This window comes from Aulonocara stuartgranti, assembly GCF_965226115.1.
Source record: "Aulonocara stuartgranti genome assembly, chromosome: 10".
NCBI classification, from domain to species: domain Eukaryota; kingdom Metazoa; phylum Chordata; class Actinopteri; order Cichliformes; family Cichlidae; genus Aulonocara; species Aulonocara stuartgranti.
This window is the reverse complement of record NC_138946.1, coordinates 16,134,504-16,159,853: the sequence shown is the minus strand read 5'-3', so window position 1 is coordinate 16,159,853 and position 25,350 is coordinate 16,134,504. Positions and strand designations below refer to the sequence as shown.

Below are 25,350 nucleotides of genomic sequence, written 5' to 3'. Positions count from 1 at the left end.
TTACTGTGGTATAACTTTAAATTTGTGGTGTAAATGGAAATTCAGCTACTGCAATTTTAAGTAGCAACGGTGTAAAATGAGTGCCCGGGGGGGTGCTTCCTGGTAGTCCCTGCCACATGACCACAAGCATCTGTTTGTGCATGTATCTCTGGGAAACATGAGGGCAGATGATTCTTCAGTGCATCTCTACACAAGAACACATCTCAAATATGTTCAGTTCTAGTTTGAACAAACCCAAATGCGTCATTACACTCTGAGTGGTGGGTGAAGGGGGGGGGGGTGATAGATAGATAGATAGATTGATTGATTTATCTGCGCATCATGGCCTGCGAGATCTGCAGCCTATCCATCTGTATCAGTGTACTTCTGCGCCTGGATACAGACCACACAGGCAGGACCTGATTCCCATCATCATGACAACAGGGATGCCAAGCAACCAATCATAGCCCTTTGAGTTCTGCTCTGGAAGCTGATTGGCTTCCCAGCCTGCAGCCTGTTGTGGAATGTCCATCTTTAACCTCTCTGCTGCCAAGCACAGCGCATATACATCCTATATCGCAGTACGGAGTACTGCTGCATGTGTGAGCTTCCTCTGAATTATTGGTAAAGCTTTGTGTACGTCACAGCTGGAACATCTGAATGACATCCATTGTTTTTTGGCAGCGTAAATAAAAACCCACGCGTGTGCTGCTCCCCTGATGTAAACACAGCATGACTGATCATCTGTCATCTGCACGAACCTGCTTCGTATTTTATTCCAGGTCGACCCGGAGTATTCCGTAAATCTCACAGAGCACAAACTGGGGAGGAGGGGAATCTTGTAGTTACACAATAATGTCATTATAATAGACTATGCACAATTTCTCCATAGCTGTATGCTAGAATTAAGTCCTCGTAAATAAACTCTACTCTTTCCATTTTTCCACGGACGTGGTCTGTTGTCCACAGACAAACAAATGTTTTATATATATATATATATATATATATATATATATATAGCTACACAGCTATACAGCTCAGTGTCTGAAAGTGCATAAGGTCGAACAAATCGCGGGGAAGGGAATGTTGACAGTCATTATGTGTATTACTTTCTCCATCCACACACACCTCTGTGTTTGGAGTTGTTGGATGGCAAAGCAAACTGTAGGGAGGGAGAGAGGGGGCAACATTTAGCCCGCGGGGTGCAGCAGGACAACAACCTCGGCGAGTCCCCCACCCCCCCACCTCCAAAACTGTCACACGTGTACTCTCGCTTCAGTTAAAGCTGGCTCCTGAGCCGCTCGGACTCCTGTTTGTTTCATTATCTCCTCGGTTCCTTCACGGTGGAAGGGAGGTGATTCTCTCCGCCGCCATTTTTGGGGAACTGCTTATTTGTAAAGAAACTTTGCTAGCTGCTTCCTAACGTTAGCAGCTAGCTGGTTGGCCAGTACCCTGCCTGCCTTTCCTGCAGCTCGTTGTGACAGTTTAAGCTTGGCAGTCAATCGTTATCCAGCTCAGCTCTTTGCTTCGCTTTCATATAAATATTTATTATTTTCACTTGCTGACGAAAATCGGTTATTGCTAAGGAGAATAATCGGACTGGGCAGAATGACCGTCTGTATTTGGGTAGGGCAATTATGCGGTTAGATTAGCGAATTAGCATTGCTAACTTATCGGCTAGCGAATTCCGCACTCTGATTTGCCCGGATTGCTTTGCCTGCCCGTGATTTAGCCACAGACACCTTGCCCTGCTCTGTTTCCGAGTAACCGGATTAAGCAGCCGTTCATACCCCCACTTCATCTCAACCTGTGTGGATTCATTTTTCTTTTCTTGACAAGGTGAGTTGATAACCAACTTTAGCGTTATGCTAACGTTTACTCTGTGTGTGTTGATTTGTTCTCCCAACGCTATATACTGCAACGGAGCTTAATTTCAATATATCTTATCTTACGAGTTAGCCAGCCAAATAGGATGCTATTTTCCAGCTAACCAAAAGTTGCTGTCACAACTTCTACAGTGTGTCACATCAACAGATTTTTTTAGCCCGCTTATTGGGCAAGTTGAGTCACCCATTGTTAGTGTGAAGACAGTATGTTTTTAATGGCGATGTGACATGTCTCTAATTGATCCAAATGTACAAGGGGAAATGCTGGGGAGCTAAATCGAGAGTTGTTATCATGGTAGTAAAAGGATGGGCACAGATTGCTTTACCTAAGCAGCGTTAGCTAGCTGCTTTAGCATGCTAATCCGCTTTATGCAACTATGGTTGAAAGCAGTGCCACTCCCTCGTTTTGTTTTTGTCCACTGTGGCTGTACGGCAACACTGAGTGAAACTCGCCTCTGAGGAGAGGAGGGTGTCTGCTTGACAAGTTTGTTTACCTCTAAGGGACCTCGTACTGTCTGAAAAGCTATGCAGTGTAGCGGTAGGTGACATTGGTCCAGGCTCATCCTATGTATGTCGCATGCTTTCACTGGCTTTGTGTTTACAAGCGGCGTTGGCCAGCACAGTCTGACAAATCATCGTTGCCGTGTGCGAGAACGGGTAGCGCTCACGTCGGTCGGCGGCTGGTGTGGGTTTTTTTTGTTTTGTTTTGTTTTTTTAGTGCATTGACGTGAATCGCATTCTTCAGTTTTCAGTGTTGATATTGCGTAACAGTGGATATTACTCGGCAAGCTTCCCTTCTGCCTGGCTTATCTGCGTCTTTGTCGCCTAACTTATGCATTACACAGAGGACCAGCCGCACACGGAGGCAACACGGCACTGAATGTGGTTCAGTAACGCCGGAGTTGTGGCACCAAGTTCATCATGCATCCAAGGCGTTGCGCTTTGTTTGGGGTGATTTCTCAAATGTCCCAGGCTTGGTGGCTGACATGCCTTCTCTAGATCTTTGTGTGCAATGTAACAGGACTTTCTCTGCTACTCACTGATCACAAATTTTTCTGGCAGGCTGCCTGTCTGTCTGCTTTCCAGGTTCATTATAACTTGGTCTCATCTGATCACCTGCCAGTTGTTCATTTACATGTCTGCATGACTGTCAGAACAACAGTGCGTTCACACTGTCAAGCTACAAACCAGTGAGTGGTGCCCAGTGTCTTGATTGCTGGAGAAGCCCTTAAAAAGTTGTTGCCAGTGTTATATCAGGGTGATGTTGAATATGAGCAAACTGCATAATGGATTTAAGCGCCCTCAGGAAAACTGGATTAGACACCAGAGCAAAGCCTGCAGTGGTTGCTCAAGTTGAGATCAAAGGCAGCCAGTAGTAGTCTTGCCTTATTGTAGTGAATAATATATAATACGCTTTCACATGTAATACCATGAACCTTACTTAGCTTATTGATTGTACAGTGCCTTATTATTGTATTTAATCTTTTTATAGCTGGTATAAGTGATACCATGATAGTGATCCTCAGGTTCCATTTGTGGCGTTCAACATTCAGTAGTATGGTAGAGAGGGGAAAAAATGATATGATCGTGGAGATGTAAACCGTAGCACCTATACCTTTTTTAAAAAATATATATTACATCTGTGTGCATCATGGGTGTGTTTTAAAAAATCTTTTGACATCAGCGGTGGTCAGCGACACAGATAATAAGACTCATTTTTTAATGAGATTCTTTTTTCCATAATAAGGAGAAATAAGGGGAGACGTCTGTAATTGAGGGTGGTTGCGTAACACTTGGAGACCAACAACATATTTGATGAGTCAGAGTGAGAGCAAGAAGTCGGGGGTAGGGAGGCACATTTATTTTATTGTTTTCAGGTGATCAACTGAGGATACACACTTTAAAATGAGACAAAAATGTCTCAAGATTGACATTGTGCATCCTGTATCTTAAAACCAATCATAATCTTTAAGTTCACTCTCAGATTTTGCTAATTATTTTGATTACAATTAACTGAAGGTTTAAAGAGTCTATTTGACCATGTTTTAAGTAAGGGATGTGAATGAAGAAGTAGTTTGTACTATGAAAGTGTATGCCTTAGAGCTTATCAGCTCTTCATATTAGGGCTAGCATGTTTTTCTGACAGTTGTGCAATACACAGCAATGACGTTAAACTTCTAGCAGTTGAGCTTTTGTACACCTGAGTCACACGCAAGCCCATTTTTCCTGCTCGGGTTGTATGCCTTTTCAGACTCCAAAAATACACCTGTTCTGTTGTTGATAACCCATTGAGACCTGCTTTTATTTCAGCACAGTAAATGGATCAGGAATCAGATGAATTTAAGATGTGACCTGTAGATTAGGTAGTAATCTAATGTTATCAGAACTTATGCATATTCTCAAATCCAAAAAGTCCTTAGACCAAGGAGCCCATCCGGTTTGACGAACCACATCCACTGAGAGACATGAGTATTTTGGTGTGTGGATGCCCGTATTTGCTGTTAAAGGGGCCATTTTAAATGCATTTGTTTTCCCTTCTCTTGTTCAGAGTAACTGTGGCATGTCGTTGACGCTCCTGACACTTGTCGCAACTGGAGGGGTGTAAATAGAGCTTTGTGATAGAAACTGGATGGTTCAGTCTTCTTAGCGTTTGGTCACTGCGTCTCTCCTCTCCATCACCAGCTTTGCGATGGCACGAGAAATTGAGATGTGTTGTTGACATTAGGTAGCTTAGCTAGAGAGCGTTCACTTCCTCTACTCAGTGCAAGCCACAATCTGTAATCGGTCTGGGAGGCAGGAGCTTGGACACCCCACCCTCCATCCCAGAGGGATACAAATGTTGCGTGTAAGCCATTTTAATAACATCACATGCAGTTCATTAAATTAACATTTTCTCTTAACAAACAGTTATATGATGTTGCAGTGCTGTTGTTATTGTTTTTCTTTTTAATGGGGCGGCTGAGTAATTAACAAAGCATGAACTCAGTTTGACTGGTTCAAGCACAGATGAGTTACACATGACATATTTCATTTTTCATTTTTAAAAATTAGTACCTCGACTGGGGTCGTTTATGAGCTGTAACTACAATCATGCTTCTCTTTTGGGCTTGAGAAGATTTTAATTATTGTGTGTTAATTAAGCGTGTGTTTTGAGAATGTTCTAAGAAATGAATAAGGAGGAGTTCACTAGGACCAGTTACATCAGGCTGATACATGATCACGTCATGAGATGTATCAACTAAGTGCATTCCTATTTTGAATTATTTAACAGTACAGCATAAAGCATCTTCTAGGCACCATTTGTATGAATATGTGTGTGTATATATAACAAACGTAACAAAACTATTAAATTCCAGCAGTTCTGTTGAGGGGGGGAAGCATATCCATAGGTGATCATAGGTATTCTGGTTAATAACTCCAGTCAAGTACAGTAGGCAGTGAGGGGGTGTAATCGCCCAAAAATAACTAAACACAAGCATGTGGGTGTAACATGGATGTGTTGAGGAACTAAGGAAGAGTAATCGCTCCAACAGTATGTTTAGTGTGGTGGCTACCAGAACATGTGGAGCAATGTTAACCTTCATACTTAATCTGGTATTACATTTTGTATTCAAAGCCATTATTGGTGTAATTGCAGCTTGCCAAATAAGACTATGAATCATCCGCTTTCAAGAATAAAAAAAGGTTAATTGGAGTCTAATTAATAACAGTAATTAAAATGTGTTATGTTGTAGTAATGGATGTTTTAGGATGGGTTTCAATTGGCTTCTATTAAAATTCTTTGGAACATCCTGTACATATTTTTCTCTGCTGTTGGTGAGCCGTCTGGCCACAGCATTGCTCCACTGTAGCTAATCCTGTGGAGCTGAGAGAAATTCACTATGGAATCAATAACTTATTTGATTATTTATTATCCTTCTCCATTTCTCTCTCGCTCTCTCTTTCTCCCCCCGCTTCTCAATCACACCCATTGCTACTCAGGTTTGTGTATTGCTTGCGTCTTCATTAGGCATCATGGTGAATTTTACAGTGCAGAGGAAATCAATTCGCATAACTCTTCGAGAGAGAATCCATTTTCTCAAGCAGTAAAGCAGAACAGTGTCCAGCACTTCTCCTCTTAATAATTGCATGTGCTTACACACATCTAGCAATGCAGCTCAGATTTTTCCAGATTTAGTCATGTGACAGCGTTCAGTGCTTGATTCGCACTTCTCTGCAGTGTTATTTAAATTAGAATTAATCTTTGCTCCTTTTGTTTCTGTATTTCCCCTAATGCTAAAATATATACATATATATAGGCTCCTGCCTACGATAGCCGTAATGCTCCGACAATCCATCAAGCAGTGTGGGTTTGTAGCTTAGCAAAGTCCTACTAAAACATTTGACAGATTTACGAGCGCCGTGTACCACATAAAATCGTTTCGAGGTCAGTAAACACAGCCAGAATTCATACATAAGGCACACGGGATTATAAGGGGCGCTGTCGATTTTCAGAAAAATCAAAGGATTGATTTTAAGTGTGCCGTATTTTCCAAACAACACGGTAATAATGACGGCCTGCTAGCATGCTCTACCAAAAATAGTGCTTTGTTGTGTATCTGACCGTCGCCGCCATGCTTTTTCCGCCATGTGCGTATGAAAACAAAGGCACTGCGCATGTGCGTTTTACCCATATTCTAGTGTTTAATATATTTATTATTTTCCACAATGAAATACAAAAATACAAAGCAGTTTTACCCATATTCTATCGCGATATTTCATTTTCTTATCTTTGCCCAACATTATATCGGTATTACCGTGAACGGTATGATATGGCCCAGCCCTAATTGCAATTAACCATTTTAACTGCTGTTTTTTAAGTTATGCTTCATTACACTAACAGAAAACCTGCATCTTTTACATTTTAAAGTGTAATAATTATGTGAATAGAAAAGCATCTAGCATGAGAGGGGAAAAAATTACCATTGTAATAAATGACCACTGCAAAACACTATTGAGAAATTATGTAGTTACATTTGTATTACCTTTCGGTTACCTTTCTAACTGCTAGACGGTATACTAGATGTACCAGTTTTAACTTCCTGGATGGCACACATTTTTTAAATACCACCATGACGGTGAATAGTCAAAAGTTGTAGCTTTAAAGGTTCCACTGAGACAATGATTGCATTAACTGGCCATATTTATCAGGTACAGTTCTAATGTGGTTAAAAAATATATAATTCATTTACACTGAATTATATTTAACATGGAAAATTTAAGTAATTACAATGTATATAGTTTGGAAAACTAGTAACTGTACATTTACCAAATAACACCGCTAAAGCCTTAATCACACAGGTCTAGACACCAGTCGTTGTGTATTAATGTGTAATATGTATTCCCTGGTTGGTTATTGAGTTAATGATTCGTGATTACTTTGCTGTGGCCTTCTGTAGTTTACATGGAAGATACCAACATGTCTGCAAACACCATGTATTCTAGGTGCACTTGAAAAAAGGGCGACATGTCTGCAAACACTTGGAAAATACTTGCCAGGTGGGAGTGAGACTAAAAGGCACAACACAAACCAGAAACAGAAAATGTTTGCCTTCAAAGTTAAAGTTGTGCCTTACCAATAGAACCAAGCAATTTTACTTTAAAGGAGAATCTTTTCCATTTTGTATCTCACCTTTCACACTATTGCTCGGTGAATAGTTTCCAAATGTTTCCAAACAAGATGGCATCTTCCATATAAATTACTGATGACCACAGCAACTTACTAGTGACCAGAGCAATGTAAAGCAATTTTCAGTATAGGACCGTATACCTCTCTGTCATCAATTTCATGCTAGCGAATGCCAGCAACCTTCAGCAACCACTGACCATCCGGTTCCAGAAACCATACTTTTCCCTTGTCACCAGTTCCTGCCAGTTGGTTTCAACAGATCTCTAGGGCTGTGTGAGTGAGGCCTAAAGGGTATGCTGAGTAATGCAGGGTAGTAAGTACTATCACCGAACATTAACAGCTGTGAGGGGCTCTATGGCTACTTTCATCAGTACAGTAAAGACAGATGGTGGATCAAAAAAAGAGTGCAGAGGTTCAGCAAAATGAGGCATCTGTGTTCATTTCTGGTCGCAATACTTCTGTGTTTGGCATTTATTGAGTATGGGGCTCAAGCAGCTCCGTCTTGCACAGATGTAAGAAAACAGGTGAGGTAAAGATTAAGCTAATAGATGTTTGTTTGTTTTTTTTAAACTGTTGAGAGAATAAAATTTGTTTCAAAGCTGCCATTCAACACTGCCAAATATACTCACCTATAGAAAGTGCCGCCAAGTATCACTTCTATAAGTATAGTTTGCCAAAATAATGTTATTGTTATGCATCTAATAAGTTTAATAATAATTTATTTTGATTAAAAAAGAAACCTAAGAGTAGATTATTTATTTGGGTTTTTGTTGTATGTTTTTTATGTGTTATTTTTTTATATTTTTTTTTTAATGTAATGACTAAAATGGTTTCATTCTAGTCCGTTTTAAATATATAACTACATATATATAAATGACTTTGTTAATATTGCTTATGTTAAATAGAAATAAAAGGCTTGTTAGCATGTAATGTTGTAGCCGTGCATTGTAGCAATCTGTGAGATCAGTGTGGTGCATTTATGAGGAAGTGTAGTCACATGTCTGCTAGAAAAAATCACAGAAAACTTTGACAGCAGACTGTTGTTAACATTTTTGGTTGTTGCTGCTGCTCTGAATGCTTTGTCAGTATATCGTTCTGACTTTGCGACGAGCTTTTAGCTTAGAGCTGATATTTTTCTTAATTTGTCAGCAACACTGGTTTGAAGCTTTTCTACTTTCACGCACAAAATCCCCAAAATCTCAGAGTACACGGTACATGTGTAATCACATCTCTAAGCGTTAACTTTAAAGTTAACATGGCCGTGCCATCTGCTTTTTTTTTAATGCGGTAAAACTGCCATATGTAGATGTTGTTGTGTACATGCTACATATCGTTACTGAAAAATGTTGATGAGCTTGACTGGCAGCACATGACATGAAGATGTTATGCACTGCCTTTCATTGGAACACTAATGCATAGTTTCGCTTTTCTTTGGCAGTCCAGCACTCCTGTTGGCCCTTTGACCAACATGAGACTGGATGTCATGTGTATTTTGGGAAATTCACACAAGTTCACATTAGCATCTCACACCAAGTAAAACCTTGCTGTTGAAGTTCCATGCATGATGTCAAGTATGTGCTTAAGAGTTGTCTACCATATTGCATGTGATATAATCACTGGTTGCTATGGAACAATGTTAATTCCACAACTGGTTGGCAAGTGGTTCCTGGAGTTTGTTGGCTGTCGCTCGGTGAAATTGATTGCAAAGAAGGTGCTGCACCAAAAAAACCTTTCCATATTTGTCTTCAAATACTCCCTAACTACCAGCCAAATGAGAAGTAGAGAAGGTTTAGCTTCAGAATAAAAGTTGTGCCTTAGCGCGGTAGTCAACATGTTTCAAAAGGTGCAACTTTTACTTTTGAAGGCAAACCTTCTCCATTCCCGGGTTGTGTCCCACACTCCCAAAGTGAGAGCAGAGCGGCTGGCCAGTATTTGTAGACAAGTCTGTCACATTGATACAATCTACAGGCAATCTCACAATATGGTAGCAACCAAAGCAATCACAAGGAGGTTTTTGCCAACTGGTTGGAGAATGCATTCTTTTTGGTAGCGACAGGTGGTTGCCAAGCAGTCACTGACAGGTGTGAATGGGGCTTGAGCACTTATTTTTCCAGCAACTGCTATCAAACTTCAACTACTTCTGCTGGCTTAGAAGTTAATGTCCCATGGATAGTGGTCACATGTATGCAAAATGTCAATACCTGTATATTAAATGTTTCGTGTATAGTTAAATTGACCCCTGTTTATTGTTGATGAAGCTTAAAAGTTTGCTTAACAGCAAAGTTTTAAGCTTATTTGCTTTTTTTCATTATGGCAGAATTAGAAAAATCTGAATCTCTATTCACTAGAATCCAATAGAATAAGACTAGACCTCTGTTTTTCTTACTTAAGCATGTTTATATTAACAGTTTGTATTTCATTCTGTCCAGAATATTTATTGTCTTTGAGGACTCTGTTTCCCAATTCTTTTTCTTTCTTTTCTTTTTTTTAACAGTCAGCTGGATAGCTTTTTTTTTGTACATAATTTGAATGAGGCTTGTAAACAGTATTAATCTTGCATATGTAAATGTGTTAGTTGTGAGTCCGATGATGCAAATATTTAGCCCTATGCCAGGATTGATCAGTCAGTGCAGCTTACCCTTCATTTCTGCAGGCCAGCTCATAGCAGTGGACATGAAATCAATTCATGTGTTGGAATATTTGTATTGTCCAGTCATCCCAGTAGTTTAAAGATCTACAGTAATTGCTGAGGCAGTGCTAGTGATGACTCAGCGGTTAAATTAGTGTCAGTAGCTGAAGGCCAAAATCATCAAGTATAATATAGTTCAGAGGTGACCTTTCTGACCAACTCGGTCTTTTGTGTTTTTCTTTTCATGAAATATAAAGCTATATTCTTGCCCTGTCACCCTGTGAGCAAACAAGCGCTTGAGAAAATATTTCATTTTTGCTTTCTTTTAGGTCAAAGTTGTGCTCAGATTTCCTTCTTTCCTCTTTGAAGGTCTTTGACTCATCTTGCTGGTATCGTCAAACTCTTGTTCCTCCTCTGCAGGATCAATGTGTTTCATCTTGTCCTTGCTAACACATCTCGCTGTCTCTGTCTCATTTTTTGTCCATGCAGGCGCCCATGTACTGGTTCCTTAGGGTCATCGATTACCGCAGATGAATCTTCAGCTGCTTTGCCATAGCTCAGCAGCCAGATAGTCCCATCGCCTTTGCGTGGGTGATAAGGGACTACATTAACCAGGATGCCCTCCTCCGTAAGGGCAGGGAGCCTCAAGGATCCGGAGGTGGCTGAGCTTTTCTTCAAAGAAGATCCAGAGAAGCTTTTCTCCGACCTCCGAGAAATTGGCCATGGCAGCTTTGGCGCCGTCTACTTTGTAAGAGAACTGCATCTTTACTCTGACACAAACAAAAGACAGAGTCACTTTGGATTAGATGAGTGGTTTAAAAAAAAAAAAAAACCTGTTCACTTTAAAAAGTGATAAAATCAGTTAAATAGTGTAACACTGAGCCCATAAACTCCACAGGAAAGTGTTTATTTGGATGTAAATGTCCTCAGAGGTGTCCCTGCCTTTTGGCCATTATGGAGAATGCAGGTTAAACATACTCCTGGCTTCATTTTTCAGACTCGAAAGTTACTTCCATCTTTTAAAGAGATCTTGATAAACAACATGTCAAATGCAGATAATTAATGTTACAGTGTATGTTCTGATTGCAGCATGTACCAACAGTGTCCTTCTCGTTTCCCAGGCACGGGATGTGCGCACAAATGAGGTGGTGGCAATTAAAAAGATGTCCTACAGTGGCAAACAGTCTAATGAGGTGAGAAAATTGTGGCCAGAAAATAGATCGAAAAAACACAAATTGATGCAGCAAATCATGAAGCATTGATGCCAAATAATCCAAATCCAAATATAAAAAGAACGTTATAGGTGAACATTGTGCTGTTTCTGAGCTTCCAGCAAAGTGGAATTCACTTTCTTGAATCAGTAACTTTGCTGCAGACACAGCCACCTCTGGTTCGTTAAGCCAGTCAACGATTGCCATTTAAATTTTTATTTCACCAACAGAAATGGCAGGACATCATAAAGGAGGTGAAGTTCCTCCAAAGGATCCGGCACCCCAACAGTATAGAATATAAAGGATGTTACCTCCGTGAGCACACAGCATGGGTGAGTCTAGCTTACAGGCATGCATAATCTCACGCTGCCTAGCACCGCTATTCTTAAAATGATGTCATGTTTCCAGCTGGTGATGGAGTACTGTCTTGGCTCGGCCTCTGACCTGCTAGAAGGTGAGAAGCAAACAGTTGTTTTTACTCTTCTAAATGACATGTGGATATTTGAGTGAGTTCACATTGTTCTGGTTGTTTTCCTGCAGTTCATAAAAAACCTTTACAAGAAGTTGAGATTGCTGCCATCACACATGGTGCTCTGCAGGGGCTGGCCTACCTTCATTCCCATAATATGATCCACAGGTGAGTGAGGTCCTCAATCAACTGTTTATTTTATTTTATGATATTTTAAGTATCTTAGGAAGCAACTGTAAACACTACATCTCTCCACTTATCCACATGCTGTGATGTTCTCTCTCTCTCTCTCAGGGATGTGAAAGCTGGCAACATCCTGCTGACTGAGCCTGGCCAAGTCAAACTGGCAGATTTTGGCTCTGCCTCCATTGCCTCACCTGCCAACTCTTTTGTGGGAACGCCATATTGGTAAGTGAAATCTGTATGAAGTTAAAGTGTAAGTGTAAGCATGCGTGTGTGTATGTTTTGCGTGCAACTGAATTTATCGATTCTTTAAGTGGGTGTCTGTTAAAAGCAGCGATTGAGCAGAACTGATTGTATATTTTCATATTCATACCCATGCCTGCCGATATAGTCAAATGCTTTGATACTGTAATCAGTAACAGGATTTTGACCTTGCCTTATTTACTATTAATTTACCCTATATTTATATTATGTGGCTTTTTGTCTGATCCCTTGTCCTGATTTATGTTTTTCCTTGAATTTATCCAGGATGGCCCCAGAGGTGATTCTAGCTATGGATGAAGGCCAGTATGATGGAAAGGTGGACGTCTGGTCCTTAGGGATTACCTGTATAGAATTAGGTGAGTGACAGTGTGTTTGTATGATTGAACTGACATTTATAAAGCTAATTTTCTAGTCTTGTTGAGAACTCAAAGCACTTTAACCTGCAACCCACATTTAACCAGACATTCATACAGTGCTTTATTCTATGTGTCTTAACTTTATCTACCTCACACCCGTGGGCCAATATAGAATCAACAGTTATCTTAACTTGTGTGGTGCTAGTGCTAATAGTGTACCACCACGCCACCTCTATTGTATCAATAAAAATGTAACAGCAGGAGAAAGTTACTTTTACTGGAAATGAAAGATTAAGGATTTTCTTTCCCTGACAAAGTGATTGTGATGTTTTGTTGCATCAGTAGTGTTTACTGATCACAGTTGGGTATTTTTTTTTACTTCTCATCAGTTGTGAAAGGCAGCTTTAACCCTTCACTTACTCATACCAGTCACCCTGTAATTAAATTGGTGTCTGACTGATGTCGTTCTGTTCCAGCGGAGAGGAAGCCTCCCTTGTTTAACATGAATGCAATGAGTGCCTTATACCACATAGCGCAGAATGAGAGCCCCACGCTGCAGTCCAGTGAATGGTGAGGTGTCACACATGCACTCACAGTTTATCGTCTGTGTAGTTAAATTCAGATGTCTGCTGGGGATGTGAAACAAAGGTGTATATTTTTTGTGGATGCCAGCAGAGAGTTATTCTATCTATATCTAGTGTTTTGTAGCTGAAATAATGATGTTTGTTTTTGATGCCCACTCTCTGTGTCGTTGTTTTTTGACAGTCTCTCTTCTCCTCGTCTTTGTTCCAGGTCAGAAGATTTTAGAAACTTTATCGATTCTTGCCTTCAGAAAATCCCCCAGGACCGACCGCACTCTGACGACATGTTGGGTGTAAGTGTGCGCACATGTGCTGATGTACCGTACACTGCAACACAGACAGAGAGCAGCAGGGTCACTGTGCTAAGATGTGATACTGACGAGCCCTCTGTTGATGAAGCTCCCTGTGATGTTTGCACTCTGTTCTCTCCTCACATAAGCTTCTATTTTGATTCTTTAATCCTCCGTTTCCGGATAAACTGACAGAGACACACACAACCAAAACATGTACAGACACACACACATGCACACAGAGCTTGCTGTAATTACTATGGAGATGTGACTTCAGGGTCCATCGTTAAGTCACTGAGCAGCTGTCGTTTAGCCTGCTAATAGACTCTCTGTTGCTAATGGAAGTTGCCCTTAGGGTATGAAAACACTGCACATTGTCTTTTTGGGTTTTTTTTTTTTTTTTGGTTTTTTTTTTAAATGTCAACTTCTAAAACTGTGCCTATATCAAGATCAGCTGAAATGTGTTTTTAGCTGCTGCTTAGTGTGGTTTTCCTGTATGTGAGTTGTAGCCCAACTTAACCACCTTAAGCTGAGCAAACACTGCGGTTTTTTTTTTGTTTGTTTGTTTTTGTTTGTTTTTTTTCTTCAGTCGCCTTATTCAGCTTCTGCTCAAACTGCACGATTGACTCGCAGGGGTTAGAAGTTTGTAGGTCATGATGCAGGGTCTCACACTATACAGCCCGATGCTATGATGCGATCTGAGTGCTCACACTGTGCGTCCATAAAATGAAGGTTATAACAGAAAAGCTTCTCGTTACCCCACGTATACTACACGATGCACGACACACGATGAAGGCGAAACTCGGGCCGATAACCAAAACGGTCGCACGACTGAAAAATCGGCTCAAAATAAGCCAAAAATCGCACAGTGTATGCCCAGCATTAAAGTGCCTAGCAAATGCCTTTTAATCTTACGAGGAAATGCGTGACTTTATCTACTTGGGTATTATTCTTAGCTGTCATAACTGTCATAGCTTCACAGACAGTCGTCTGGATGATCTGCTCTTGTGCACATTTCTTCCCCTTATACATGGAGGTTCTGGTAAGCAGGCACATGGTAGGAAGAGTCATTGTCAAAATGTAATAGTAGCTTATGCGCTGACATTTTAACTATTGTGGCACTCATTCTGGGATTTTAATGTTATATATTAAGGGTTAACTTTTATTTCTGACTAACTAATATAACACATGTTCCTTTTGAGGATCTTGGGCTTAGGGTTAGTGCCAAACCACAACCGCTCAAGGGGCTTTATATTTTAAGGTAAAGACCCTACAATGAATACAGAGAGAATCCCAACAATCTGACGCCCCCCTATGAGCAAGCACTTGGCAACAGTGGGAAAGAAAAACTTCCTTTAACCTCCCGAACTCTTTCGTGGCATTCTTAGTTTCTTTTTGCTATTTGGGCTGATTGGGACCTGATGAATGTAAAAACAAAGAATTACCAGATTTTTTTTTCAATTTTTTTTTTTTTTTTTTTAACCTGATTTTTGTTTCTGAGAAAAATGAGATCCACATATTAGGACATTTGTTTTAAATTTTGATAGAACAGTGGCATTATAACGTCCTCGTAAGTGGATATCAGGCCCCTGTAGAGCAAAATATTGTATTTTGGTCTAGACAACCCAAAATGTGATGTCCAAGAGGGGAGAGAGACAAGACAGGAAAGTATTAAGGTATTAAGCTGCACCTCTTGACCTCTGAATTCAGGTGTTTTCAGTGTTGTTGTCACAGGTGTATAATAATCAAGCGGCTAGCCCTCTGCTTTTACAGAGGATGCAAGTTAAGTTCCAGCAGTTTTATTTGTGAAATTACTTCCCTCCTAGATAATCCACAGTCTGTCAGTAGTATTAGTGCAGTGTTTATGTGTTTGGGAACTGTGTGCTGGGAGCTTTCCATGACAGAGCAGTTCGTGTAGGTGTTTCTTTTGTTTGCAGATACTGTAACTTATTATTATACGCTAACTTGCAAATTTCATCTAATGTTATGAGACTGCAGTGTAAAAATCCAAGCTTCACTTGTGTTTCAGTAGAACTTCTGACATGTAAATATATTTGATCAGTCAAGAAAAGACTCTTCACACATGCAGCTTATTTTCCCCTGTTTTTTGCCTGAAAACAATTAATTTGTGTCATTGTCAGACAAAGAATATACATATTAATATTCAGGCGTAAACACACACCAATGGGATCATCACTCTTAGATTGACACTAATCAATCAATGCCTGAGCACCTTTGTCCCCAATTTAACTGGTGTGGTTGCTCTTGAGTTGCTGATCCTGAAGCAGTATACCCAGGCCTGGGCTGTAAGGCTTTTGTTGGTGCAGGTCAGCATAGAGGTTAGGGGCATAGGGAGAAGGGACAGCAATGATCGGGCATAGTATGAGACAACCTTGCCTGGCGTGAGTCATCCTCCCATTAAATCCCAGGGCTATGACCTCATCACTTGCATTCAATATCTTTTGGCAGTACTGAATATCCCATCATCACATTCATAATATTTGAAATGTACTCTGATGTCATTCTGATGTTATTTCCCCGTCTCCTGTCACGTTACTTTCAAACCTACCAGTTAAAAATGGACATGCAAGTAACTTTCCTTTCACCGCCCCACAGCACGAGTTTCTGCAACGTGAGCGTCCAGACTCTGTGCTGATGGACCTCATTCAGAGAACCAAGGATGCCGTACGAGAGCTGGATAACCTGCAGTACCGAAAGATGAAGAAGATCCTCCTTCAGGAGGCCCACAATGGGCCCACTTCAGAAGCCCAGGATGCAGACGAGGTGTGTGGACGATTGCTGGCTAGCATCCAAACTTGAGCGACAAGAACAGGCTTCATGTGGGCACACAAATGAATTTGCCACTTTAAAAGAGCTTTCCTCAGTAACTCTAAATGCCTTGTTTGTATGCATGTCTGTCTGCGTCTCCTGTGTCTTTCGTTCTTCCTCTTGTTCCCTCGCACGCCGTCTTTCTCTGCGCCACTCTTTCGGCTTTGTCTTCAGGACCTGGAGCCTGGTGGAGGTCGGACAGGAACGGTGAATAGCGTTGGCAGTAATCAGTCCATCCCCAGCATGTCTATCAGCGCTAGCTCCCAGAGCAGCTCTGTCAACAGCCTGAATGAAGCAGCCCAGGACAGCCGCAGTGAGCTGGACCTAATGGAAGGAGATCACACAGTCATGTCCAACAGCTCAGTCATACACCTCAAACCGGTAGGTGAAACGACTCGGACACATGCTAACAATTTAAAGGTGGATTCTTCTGATCTGTTTATAATAAAGCCTCACATGGCTTTGCTGGGAGCTTGGGCTCAAGTTACGTCACTTCACTCTCTCAGACCATGCATACATGTCAATGCTCCAAGTGTCTTTAATGTGCTCTTTCCACGGTTACACTGTGTAGTGTATCTTCTCAATTATTCTGTTGTCTTACCCCCCTCCAGGAGGAAGAAGAGAGTCTCTCTTTGGAACAAGCGGCCACCAGTGAGCCCACTGAGCCCCAGCCAACACCAGCTCAGGCCCCGAGGAAGCACTACCGCAACAGAGAGCACTTTGCCACTATACGCACAGCATCACTTGTAAGAACACATTTGCTTAATAAACCTTCCTTTGACTTGACAAAAGGACTGAAATATTATGTGTTATATGTTTAGCAAATGTTTAAAATTCCTTGGTGGAGACTTGCGAGTAGATTTGTTTACCACTCACAAGCACAAGTGTCTAATCAGATCAGTGGAATGTCCTAGTGTAACAACAACGTTTTGATAATTCTTCTTCATCGTCATATTGTAGGTGACACGTGAGATGCAAGAACACGAGCAGGACTCTGAGCTGAGGGAGCAGATGTCAGGATACAAACGCATGAGGCGGCAACATCAGAAGCACCTAATGGCCCTGGAGAACAAGCTGAAAGGGGAAATGGATGAGCACAGGCTGAGGCTGGACAAAGAGCTGGAGAGTCAGAGGAACAACTTCACCCAGGAGATGGAGAAGCTGCTTAAAAAACACCAAGCGGCCCTGGAAAAAGACGTATGTAGACAAACGAAACTAAAATATTAATTCAGAGGAAAAACACAGTTAATAGTCTGTAGAGACAACAGCGAAATGCTCACATTATGATATTAAACTACATTCATGTTCGATTTAGCTGAAGACGTTTGCCAACGATGAGAAGAAGTTCCAGCAGCACATTCAGGTTCAGCAGAAGAAGGAGCTCAGCAGCTTCTTGGAGTCGCAAAAGCGGGAGTATAAACTACGCAAAGAGCAGCTCAAAGAGGTAACGCACATCCGCCTCAGCAGATAATAAATGCAGCCTGTTTATCAGACTAAATAATTATAATTAAATTATAATTTAATATAAATAATAATTAGTAAATTTACAATATCCAGTACTGCACAAAAGTCCTGAGTCACCCCTCATTTCTTTATATTTTGCTTCCACTGAGCCAGACTTGTAATTTATCAATGTGGTCTGACTCAGTGGTTCTGCAGATTTTCAGTTTTTCTTTGGACATTGGCTGCTTTTTCATTCAATGTTTGTCTCAGTTTTATTGAGTTATTAGCTCACCATCTACTAATTTACAAGTGCTTTTTAAATGACTGTAACTCCGTTTGTGCAAGAGACATAATTGTAATGGGTTTGAAGAGAAGAGAAGACGAGCTTTACAAGGAGATTGCTGCCATGTCTCATAAAGCATTCACAGGGTACTGCTGTCTGAACAAAATCAGCTCTGCCTAGATTTTACCATGTGCGCTTCACATTACCATGACTCCTCCACCATTTTAGGCAAGAGAGGAAATTCAAATGGTTCCTGAAAATTGAGAATTATTTCGTAATTTTCCAGCCTAAAGTCCATGTGGCCCGGATGATTAAGACATGAGTACAGTGGATCTCACCCCCGTTTCCCATTTTGCTAGCAGGGTAAAAACAAAAACACATTTCACTTCAGTCGAGAACTCAAATATTTTTAATTTATTATCATCCAAGACAAAGACCGGGAACACGCTTCATTTATTTTTGCTTGAAGGTGGGTTTAAATAGTTATTTGTGAGATGTGAATTTTGACCGGCGCAGGTTAAGGAATGCAGGGCTTCAAACGCTTTTGTGTCAAACTGAATCCCTGCATATTTAAAAAAAAAAAAAAGCTAAACGACACCTGTGTGGCAGGAGCTGAGTGAGAACCAGTCAACACCCAAAAAAGAGAAGCAGGAGTGGCTGTCCAAGCAGAAAGAGAACATCCAACACTTCCAGGTGAGGATCGCTCAATATGTACCCTTCAAAGAACAAGTGAGATTTTTACTCGTCTGCCCCACAAAGCTTTATTTGCCGAGTCTCTTTGATTTATTTTATTTATTTATTTTTTTTGGCAGTATGAGTTCTATGGTTATTTATTACAAAACCATAATGTTTATTTCCAGGCTGAGGAGGAGGCTAACCTGCTGAGGAGACAGAGGCAGTATCTGGAGCTGGAGTGTAGGCGGTTCAAACGCAGGATCCTCATCGCCAGACACAATGTGGAGCAGGACCTGGCCAGAGAGGTGTGGAGAGAAACAGGAGAAACATATACCCAGCAGCACACAGTCTCACTTTAGATCACAGTTTTATGATACGTATTTGAGTTTTTGTTTGTTTGTTTAGGAGCTGAACAAACGTCAAACGCAGAAGGATCTGGAGCATGCAATGCTGCTGAGGCATCACGAGTCCATGCAGGAGCTGGAGTTCAGGCATCTGGCAACAATCCAGAAGGCCCGGGCAGAGCTGATACGCACCCAGCACCAGACAGAGCTCACTAACCAGCTGGAGTACAATAAGAGGAGGGAGAGGGAGCTGAGGCGCAAGCATGTCATGGAGGTCCGGCAGCAGCCCAAAAGCCTGAAGGTACACAGAAAGATGGGGACTGTTTCTTTTTCCTTTAACAAATAATTTACTATCAACACTTAACTGGAATTATTCTCATCTCATTCAACTTTTATTTTTCCCCTTTAGTCTAAGGAGCTTCAGATTAAGAAGCAGTTTCAGGAGACCTGCAAAACGCAGACTCGGCAGTACAAGGCCCTCAGGAACCATCTGCTCGAGACGACACCCAAGTCCGACCACAAGGCTGTCCTAAAGAGGCTGAAGGAGGAGCAGACTAGGAAGCTGGCCATCCTCGCCGAGCAGTATGACCACTCCATCAATGAAATGCTCTCCACACAGGCTGTAAGTTTCATAAAGGAAGATCTGCAACATTTATCAAACATAAGTCATTTCTGAGCAACATAGTGAAAATGTATCTATAGATTATTCAAAGCTAATTTGTTTAATATATTTGTGAAGGGCATCTTTAATGTTTTCTTAATGCATAACAGCCACAGAAGAACCCGTTTATGTAGGTCTGTTTCTTTGCTCCCTCCCTTAGCTGCGGTTGGATGAAGCTCAGGAGGCGGAGTGTCAGGTGCTGAGGATGCAGTTGCAGCAGGAGCTTGAGCTGCTCAATGCTTACCAGAGCAAAATCAAGATGCAGACAGACGCACAGCACGACAAGGAGAGAAGGGAGCTGGAGCAGAGGGTGTCTCTGCGGCGGGCTCTGCTGGAGCAGAAAGTAAGAATAGCCTTTGTCTAATGTCGGGATGTGGCTGAGTGCATGTTGGGAAGTGACAGGACTGCGGTTACCTCTGCATTTATATGTACCAATTCTCTGTAGGTGTTGCACATACAGTTTGTTTTATCTTTAGTACGCTGGGATTGTTCATACGTTTGGCCAGTAATACAAACAATGTAGTTGCCTGTTTTTTCTCCGGTGTCACATTGTGTTTATGTCCCCAGATCGAGGAGGAAATGCTTTCCCTGCAAAACGAGCGTCTGGAGCGAATCCGCTCACTGCTGGAGCGCCAGGCCCGAGAGATCGAGGCTTTTGACTCGGAGTCCATGCGACTGGGCTTCAGCAACATGGTGCTCACTAACCTGGCTCCCGATTCTCAGGGAGGCTGGGGAGGAGGAGGAGGAGGCCAGGGGGCTCAGGGGGGAGGCCACTGGCCGGGAGGAGGTGGAGGAAGCAGTCACCATAGTCATCACCAGGGGGGCTCCAGCTCACAGCAGTCCTGGGGTCACCCCATGCTGGCTGGGGGCCCACCACCCTGGAGCCTCCACCACCCTGGTGGGGGTAGTCAGAGGGGTAGCCAAGGAGGTGCGGGAGGGGTGAGGAACAGCCCGCAGGCTATGAGGAGGACGTCATCAGGGGGGAGGAGTGAACAGGGCATGAGCAGGAGCGCCAGCATCACCTCTCAGATCTCCAATGGATCCCACCTGTCATACACCTAAAATACACACGCACACACAAATTGTCTTAAAGCTAATATCTCGCTCCGAGATAACTGTACACACACGCATCACGCACATACCACAGTACATCTCGCACTGCACAGTACTGAGGCTGGGTTTACCTGAGCCCAGCCGCTCTCCTGTCACCACTGCTCTACATCAGTGTACTGCTAGCAGCAGTCTGTGGAAACCCAGAAGACTTGAGACTAATAAGATACCCGAGGGCCATTTACAGTAGTGCAATAGTAGTTTTCTTGTTGTTTTTTGTTTTTTTTACTGCAGCATACACTGCTGTGTGTGTTTGTTACTGCCGTATCAGTCTCTGTTGCCACAATCCCAAACTAGTGTGTTAATTTTCTATTGAGAGTGGTTTGTTTGCCATCTTCTGTTTCACAGTATTGTTTTAAACCCAAGTGGGACCGATTGTGCACAAAGGTGCTGAGCTTGTCCTTCAAACCAGATTTAAACTGATGAAAAGTTAAATTAGATTATTTATGTGTAGTTGGGGGAAGACTAGAGAACGGAAGGACTGTTTCAAGCGACGCTTGACGCAGCTGAGGAAGTTAATGGACCGAGAAAGAGAGCGAAGGTCGTTGTAAGTGAATAGCTGTGGGTGTTGCTGACTGTTTAGCTGCAGTGCAGGGGGACAGTTGTGGTGACAGTATTAATTCCAGCTCCAAAGCTAATCCAGCTGACTTGACGTGAGAAGTTTCAGCGAGATCATTTTCATGGAAAACAAAGCTGCGTACGTTCTGGTGCGAGTGCCATGCAGGTTTCTTGAGGACCGTGAGCCCAGCTGCCAAAGGTAAAGGTGCAGAGTTGGATTTGTCGTTATAGCTACTCATGCCAACAATACTGTGGTGTAGTGAAACACATTGTGCCGGAGAAAGGCAGTTCAGTGGACATTAATGCCACGTGGCCAAGGGAGCCACTTGTCCTTCGTGTTCAGCTCCGTTATCTCAGCTCTTGGGTTTCCACAGGCCTCTGGCCTTCACTCACACCTGCCCAGTGGAAGGCCAGTCTGAAGGGCACTTGGATCCTTATTAGTCTGCAGGCCCTATGACAGAGATGGGTTTTCAGCAGCACCTAACCTCAACTTTGAACAGTTTCAAAACTGGTGTTCACTCATCACTTGTTTGCAATACAATTTCAATCTGATTTGGCACCATTTTAGTGATGCACTATGCAGTTAGGAACAACAAGAAAAGAGAAAAAAAAAATGACACAAGCCTTTTGGCCTACCTCAAGAACACTCAAGTTAGAGCCTTGAATGTCTTGATTTGCACTTTGGCGTAGGCTTTCACCCACTCTTAATTGTTAATCGGACACATTTACACAAACATGTAGTGGCTATTCATTTTATTCGCCCAGGCAAACATTACGTAAGCCTGGTTTATAAATGCATGTGCGTTGAAAATAGCACACTTAGCCTTTGTGAGCTGAGTTGGATGTAAATTGGCAACACAGTCAGCAGCAGCAGGCAAATTTATTAATGTATAAAAACGTCCGTGAAGCTTTGGGAAGTATTATTATTCACAGTTGCCCGAAATGCCTTTTTGTTATTTCTTTGTTATTTTCTTTCTTTATTTATTTTTAAACCTTATAAGACCCTACAGTGAAAACAAATGAACACAGAGTGAGGAGGAGCTTCACTAGCCCTCAGCTTGGTTGGTGACTGCTGAACGTTTTTGAAGAGTGGATGGGTGGTGATGCTGGGATCTCCGCTGCCATGCCCCTGCAACCTTCCCCGGTCTGACACCCCGCTCTGTCTCACCCCTGATGACCACAATGTCACATTCTGACCACCGATCTTGTCCCCCAGCATCCCTCCGCCTACGTTTCCTCCCCTCTGGAGCCTCCTTTTTGTTTTGGTTTTTTTGGTCTTCGCTCCTTCGCTCCCCACCTGGATCTTTGTGGAAAGAGCTCTCTCAAGTAAAACAAAGGAAGAAAGAAATATATATAAATGTTATAAATCTATAAAGAAGGATTATAGAGATGTAAAGCTAAAGGTGGAAAGTGTTATTGTGAAACAGAGTTTATGCATTATATGTTGCTGCAGAGGTGGAATGTACAGGAAAAGCGTGTTAATATTGTATATTTTGAATCTGAACATGTGGAGATCGAATCGACAAATCAGAGACGAGTTAACTTGCGATGCAGGCACAGCGGTGCGTGGCTTTAGAGCGGCGGCAGTTGAACGATGGATCGATTCGCGGCTGCTGAGTTTTTCACTGTCTTATTTGCAGCTGCGAGTTCTCGAACTTGTTACAGATATGCTGTTGTGAATGATAACAACACAACTGTAGGTCAGATTGCCTCGAGTAAACGGCAACACTTTGTTTTGTAGTGTATGAGGATGATTTTGCACATAATTTGAAAACTAGTTAGGTGGAGCCTTTGCTCGAGCACTGGCTATGTGTTACTGACATTGTACCCCATAGTGAAGACTCAGCCTCTCTGCTTCATATCTTGGTGGTTTTTAAAGGACTTGGAGCTAAAGTAAAGGTTATAACATGAGGGGGAAAAGTCTTTTTAAAGATTTTATTTAAGGAAAAAAAAGAAGTGTTAAAATCTGAAATGGCTAAAATTGTTTCCAGATTCTTGCTGTAGACAGTAAACATTTTTGTCTTGTAGGGTCCACTGACCTTACATTTTCTGATCTGTGCACCAAGAGCCCTGTTTGTTTATGGTTCGACACAAACCATTTTCACACTGCACTTAATGATTTGCCTTTGGTGTGGGGGGGAGTACCAACCTGTACTCAATAGTTTGAATCTCTTTTTTGGCTCAGAAACAAAGCGCCAGTATGCCATTGTACCAACTTTCCCCCCAGCTCTTTAGTGTTTTTATGCCAGAAGGGGTGTTTTTAATTTCCAGATGATGTCTGCAGAGGGCCAAACGAGCGGTGGACTTTTAGACCTTCTCTTGTGTTTACTAGAACTCCCAGGTGTTTTGCGAGGCAGTCTACCTTTAGACCTCGGTCACTCTGAACTGGATCAGTTGCACTGATTGCACAAGTGACTGACCAGATTAAAGAGTCTACTGTGATCCACCCCCCCAACTCTGAGTGTTTGGGTTGGGGGAGGAGGTGACTGCTATTGCTGAAAGTAGGTGGGAGGCAGGCTTATGTCTCTGTACAGTCTGTTTTATCAGTATTCCTTTTATCTCCTGTCATTTGGTGGATCTTGCTGTTTTATTCTCCCTGGTCCAGAGATCTGTATTAAACTGTATTAAATGTATAGATTGTGCAGAAAGCTGAATGTTGCATAGCAGAAGAGAAAAGATATTCCTTACAGATGACAAAGTAAAATGTATAAATGAAACTCAAAGGCAAAGTTTAGGGGATAAATGTAATATTTTGTTTGTAATTACTATTTTTTGTTGGAAGAGGGCTACTGGATAAAGAATCATCTGTAATAAAATAATTTTAATATTTCTTTGTCCTGTGGTGTCTTGTATGAAATAGGAAATACAGTTATGTATGGATATGAAATGGAAAAAGTGTAACTGTTTCATTTTAAGATCTCCGGAGACCCCGGTAGCGAATTTTATTCCGCTTAATGTTTCTTCCTGTTAAAAGGGGGTTTTTCCTTCCCACTGTCGTGCTTGCTCATAGTGGGTGGTCTGATTGTGGGGTTCTCTCTGTAGTTCTGTAGGGTCTTTACCTTACAATATAAAACACATTAAGGTGACTGTTGTTGTGATTTGGCACCATATAAATGAAATGGGATTGTTTATAATTTGGATGTTTTTTGCAAAAATAGACATTTGTACTATTGTACCAAAGGAGGTTCAAGGAGTTTTGCACCAACAACCACCTCCATTGTGCAGCACAAGCTTTTGTACAGTTTGGATGAGTTTTACTATATTTAAAAAAATAAAAAAAATCATTTAACAATTTGTTGCCACATATAAATAGAAATCATTTCAGTGGGCAGACTGTGAGAGAAGCAGGAAAAACTGATTAATAATTCCCTTTTAACATGTTCGGAAGCCCGTGGTTTCACTATCCAGTCATCATTTTACCAACAAATCGTAGGAAAAGTTGACGTTTTGCAAACGAAGTCATCTTACAAAAAGCCAGGAGCAGTATGGTTTTGATTTGGAGATACTTTCGAGTAGTGCCACCGACCTGTAGCACAGAAAATCATCAGGGTTTGGAGAAGAGCAGAAACATTTCTAGCACTAGGAGCACAAACGCACACTTCTGTAAAGCAGCTGAGATTCCTGAGTGTTCTCAAAGTAAGTGGATAAGAATTACAGTTCAGATTTATAAGCCAGAGGAATACGGAGCCTCTTTCGAGAGAATTTTGTTACTTGGTCACAGTAACTGCAATAACTGGTGATTTTCACTACTGCTTAAGTTAAACAGGTAGAAGAAATTGATGACAAATTACTCACCTGAAAATGATCACTGATTGGTTGATTAACCCCCACCACCCAACTGATAGATACTAAAGATATTTGTGTCTTTCAGACAAATGGTCCAAAATAATAATAAGATCCTACATGTACCTTAAGCCCATCTACACCAGTC

General features: G+C 41.7%; 1 protein-coding gene across 1 annotated transcript; it reads left to right on the top strand.

Moving 5' to 3' along the window:
• The first annotated feature begins 1,137 nt into the window (after positions 1-1,137).
• Positions 1,138-24,249, top strand: taok1b (TAO kinase 1b). Its single transcript, XM_082548003.1, has 21 exons — positions 1,138-1,818; positions 10,652-10,910; positions 11,284-11,355; positions 11,604-11,705; positions 11,782-11,827; positions 11,914-12,010; positions 12,137-12,250; positions 12,554-12,645; positions 13,122-13,215; positions 13,438-13,519; positions 16,133-16,300; positions 16,520-16,726; positions 16,957-17,091; positions 17,306-17,542; positions 17,661-17,789; positions 18,681-18,764; positions 18,932-19,051; positions 19,152-19,391; positions 19,500-19,712; positions 19,912-20,094; positions 20,319-24,249. The coding sequence occupies exons 2-21, from the start codon at positions 10,779-10,781 to the stop codon at positions 20,811-20,813; spliced, it is 3,042 nt and encodes a 1,013-aa protein (XP_082404129.1). The 5' UTR covers positions 1,138-1,818; positions 10,652-10,778; the 3' UTR covers positions 20,814-24,249.
• The last annotated feature ends 1,101 nt before the right edge of the window (positions 24,250-25,350 follow it).

What these genes read in the sequence shown, in the direction of transcription:
- taok1b (XM_082548003.1), top strand. Translation starts at nt 10,779, where the DNA reads ATGCCCTCCTCCGTAAGGGCAGGGAGCCTCAAGGATCCGGAGGTGGCT. An exon ending in AAATGCTCTCCACACAGGCT is followed by an intron (nt 19,713 to 19,911) that starts GTAAGTTTCATA and finishes TCCCTCCCTTAG; the next exon opens with CTGCGGTTGGATGAAGCTCA. An exon ending in GGGCTCTGCTGGAGCAGAAA is followed by an intron (nt 20,095 to 20,318) that starts GTAAGAATAGCC and finishes TTATGTCCCCAG; the next exon opens with ATCGAGGAGGAAATGCTTTC.